The following is a 4,206-nucleotide window of genomic DNA, read 5'->3' on the forward strand; positions in this document are numbered from 1 at the left end:
CGATTAATCGCGATTAATCGTTTGACAGCACTAATATTTATATATTGGTGGCTTTTCCAAAGATTTATGTTGGTTATTTATGAACTATGTAGCCCAAAGCTTTAGCACTCACAATATAACTTTAAACCTGTGTTTCTCACAGACTCATGAGAGCCATAAAGGCACAAGCTCTTCTTCTGTGGTGACTGCAGACCTCCAGCCACCATCTAATCATGAATGATACAGCTCCACAAGACAAGTCTTCCCTCATGAAAGGAGCCAGAGACATTGCTAAGGAGGCCAAACGACAAGCTATTAAGAAGGTTAACAAAGTTGTGGACCATGCCTCAGATGAGTACTCCAGCAGTCGCACCTACCAGCGCTTCCAGGATGAAGATGATGACTACTACAGCCAGCCGGATGGAAACTACACTGGAGACCACGCCAATGATGAAGAGGGATCCAGCGACGCCACTGAGGGTCACGATGACGAGGATGAGATATATGAAGGGGAGTACCAGGGGATCCCCTCGGATGCAAATGCCAGAGATGAACCGGTGGCTCTGGGACAGCCGCTGGCAGATGGCCTGAAGGACCGGAGAGAGCTGGAGAACGAGAGGCAGGCAGATGAGGAGGAGCTGGCGCAGCAGTACGAGCTCATCATACAGGAGTGTGGACATGGCAGGTTTCAGTGGCAGCTGTTCTTCACGCTGGGGCTGGCGCTCATGTCTGATGGTGTGGAGGTCTTCGTTGTGGGCTTCGTTCTCCCTAGTGCAGAGATGGATATGTGTGTGCCTGACTCGCGCTCTGGATGGCTAGGTAAGAATATAACAAAACTAACAAATGTACATTGACACTGTATTAATGCATATGCCACACTGTATGCAAAGTTTGCATTTTATTAATCATGCATTCCCTGGGAATTCAACCTATGAGCTTGGTGTTAATAGTACCAGGCTTAACAGTTTGGGCTGCTGGAAATAGAAACTAACAAATGACTTAAAAAAAGTCAAATTTCTTTATTCTGTTAGCTCTAGGTGGTTCTTATCTTCTTTTACTACTTTTTTCTGTTTTCTTCTTCATTGTTTGCAAGCAAATAACTATAATAAAAATGTACATAAATATTTATAATTCTTAGCACAGTCTTCTTCTTCTTTTCCTTTCGGCTGTTCCCTTCAGGGGTCGCCACAGCGAATCATTTGCCTCCATCTAGCCCTATCCCCTTCTGCATCCTCTTCTCTCAGACCGACTACCTTCATGTCTTCCTTCACTACATCCATAAACCTCCTCTTTGGTCTTCCTCTCGGCCTCCTGCCTGGCAGCTCTAACCTCAGCATCCTTTTCCCGATATATTCACTCTCCCTCCTCTGAACATGTCCAAACCATCTCAACCTGGCCTCTCTAACTTTGTCTCCAAAACATCTCACATGTGCTGTCCCTCTGATGTACTCATTCCTGATCCTATCCATCCTCGTCACTCCCAAAGAGAACCTCAACATCTTCAGCTCTGCTACCTCTAACTCTTCCTCCTGTCTTTTCCTCAGTGCAACTGTCTCCAAACCATACAACATCGCTGGTCTCACTACTATCCTGTACACCTTTCCTTTCATTCTTGCTGGTACTCTTTTATCACACAACAAACCTGACACTTTTCTCCACCCATGTAGGCAAACATCAATGCCTTGAATTTTATGCGAGCAGCTATTGGTAGCCAGTGCAAATTGATAAACAGAGGATACGCTTTCTCTAAGTCTACAAAGACACAATGCAGCTCTTTCCGACCCTCTCTGTACTTCTCCATCAACATTCTCAACGCAAATAACGCATCTGTAGTGCTCTTTCTTGGTATGAAACCATACTGCTGCTCACAAATGCTCACTTCTCCCCTTAGCCTTGCTTCCACTACTCTTTCCCACAACTTCATTGTATGGCTCATCAGCTTAATACCTCTGTAGTTCCCACAACTCTGCACATCTCCCTTGTTCTTAAAAATCGGCACCAGAACACTTCTCCTCCATTCCTCAGGCATCCTCTCACTCTCTAAGACCTCGTTGAACAACCTAGTTAAAAACTCTACTGCCATCTCTCCTAGACACTTCCATACCTCCACTGGTATGTCATCAGGACCAACCGCCTTTCCTCTCTTCATCCTCTTCAAAGCTCTCCTAACTTCACCCTTGCTAATCCTTTCTACTTCCTGCTCAACAATATTTGCCTCTACTACTCTTCTCTCCCTGTCATTTTCCTCATTCATCAGTTCCTCAAAGTACTCCTTCCATCTTTCCCTCACCCTCCTGTCACCTGTCAACACATTTCCATCTCTATCTTTAATCAATTTAACTTGCTGCATATCCTTTCCATCTCTATCCCTCTGCCTCGCCAACCGATACAAATCCCTCTCACCTTCCTTACTATCTAACCTTGCATACAAGTCCTCATAAGCTTTCTGTTTGGCCTTTGCCACCTCTATCTTAACCTCACGCTGCATCTCCCTATATTCCTGTCTACTTTCCTCCGTCCTCTCACTGTCCCACTTCTTCCTAGCTAACCTCTTCCTCTGGATACTCTCCTGAACTTCCTCATTCCACCACCAAGTCTCCTTGTCTTCTTTCCTCCTTCCAGATGACACACCTAGCACCTTCCTACCTGTCTCCCTGATCACTTTGGCTATAGTAGTCCAGTCATCTGGAAGCACCTCCTGACCACCTAAAACTTGTCTCAACTCCTCCCTGAAAACCACACAACACTCTTCCTTTTCCAACTTCCACCACTTTGTCTTCTGCTCTGCCTTTGCTCTCTTCATCTTCCTCACCACCAGAGTCATCTTACACACCACCATCCTATGCTGTCTAGCTACACTCTCTCCTACCACTACTTTGCAATCGCTAATCTCCATCAGATTACAGCGTCTACATAAGATATAGTCCACTTGTGTGCTCCTGCCACCACTCTTATATGTCACCCTGTGTTCCTGCCTCTTCTGAAAGTACGTGTTCACCACAGCCATCTCCATACTTTTAGCAAAGTCTACCAACCTCTGTCCTTCTGGGTTCCTTTCCTGAAGACCAAACCTCCCCATCACTTCCTCATCCCCACTATTCCCTTCACCAACATGTCCATTAAAGTCTGCCCCTATCACCACTCTCTCACCTCTGGGAACACTCTGCATCACTTCCTCAAGCTCGCTCCAGAATCTGTCTTTCTCCTCTTGCTCACAACCTACTTGTGGAGCATAAGCACTAACAACATTCAACATCACACCTTCAATTTCCAGCTTCAGACTCATCAACCTATCTGACACTCTCTTTACCTCCAGAACATTCTTCACAAACTCCTCCTTCAGGATTACTCCTACTCCATTTCTCTTCCTGTCCACACCATGATAAAACAGTTTAAACCCTGCTCCAATGCTTCTAGCCTTGCTCCCTTTCCACCTGGTCTCCTGGACACACAGAATGTCGACTTTCCTCCTCTGCATCATATCTACCAGCTCCCTGCCTTTACCTGTCATCGTACCAACATTCAAAGTCCCTACTTTCAGTCCTAAACTCCTGCCTTTCCTCTTCTCTCTCTGCCTACGGACACGCCTTCCTCCTCTCACACACCTTCCTCCTCTCCTTCTTCGACCAACAGTAGCCCAATTTCCACCAGTGCCCTGTAGGTCAACAGCACCGCTGGCGGTCGTTGATAACCCGGGCCCCGACCGATCTGGTATGCAAGTCATGTTCGTGATTCGCATAATGAATTTGGCGAAAGTTTTACGTCGGATGCCCTTCCTGACACAACCCTCTCTATTTATCCGGGCTTGGGACCGGCACAAAAGGTACACTGGCTTGTGACCTCCTGTGGCTAGAATTATAATTCTTAGCACAGTAACTATGCATATTTTAAAAAACATACTTTTAACATTATCATGCAAAATTATTTTTATTTTTAAATGATTACAATAACATTTATTTCTTAAAATAAATATATATATATATGTGAAGAGTTCAGATGCAAAAGCCTCTAAGTGCCATCTGAAATTTTCATCTAAAATGAGGATTTTTAGCAGGCTCCTCTGTTTATGTTCAGTTATTTCACTTCAATTGCATAGAAAAGGACCTATACATTGCTATTAGAGTAAAATTACTGAACCTAAACAGAGGAAAAAATTTTAGATGAAAATTTCAGACGGCACTTAGAGGCTTTTGCATCTGAACTCTTCATATATATATATATATATAT

At 44.6% G+C, this 4,206-nt stretch overlaps 1 protein-coding gene across 1 annotated transcript in view; it reads left to right on the forward strand.

Moving 5' to 3' along the window:
- Positions 1–149: 149 nt before the first annotated feature.
- Positions 150–4,206, forward strand: part of LOC107748435 (synaptic vesicle glycoprotein 2C-like) — a 27,510-nt gene continuing 23,453 nt past the window's right edge. The window contains exon 1 of the mRNA XM_016563213.1: positions 150–798. Coding sequence (XP_016418699.1) covers positions 213–798 — 586 coding nt within the window. The 5' untranslated portion in view covers positions 150–212. The remainder of the gene's footprint in view (positions 799–4,206) is intronic.

Source organism: Sinocyclocheilus rhinocerous, unplaced genomic scaffold (genome assembly GCF_001515625.1).
Source record: "Sinocyclocheilus rhinocerous isolate Xijiao unplaced genomic scaffold, SAMN03320098_v1.1 scaffold732, whole genome shotgun sequence".
NCBI classification, from domain to species: Eukaryota; Metazoa; Chordata; class Actinopteri; order Cypriniformes; family Cyprinidae; genus Sinocyclocheilus; species Sinocyclocheilus rhinocerous.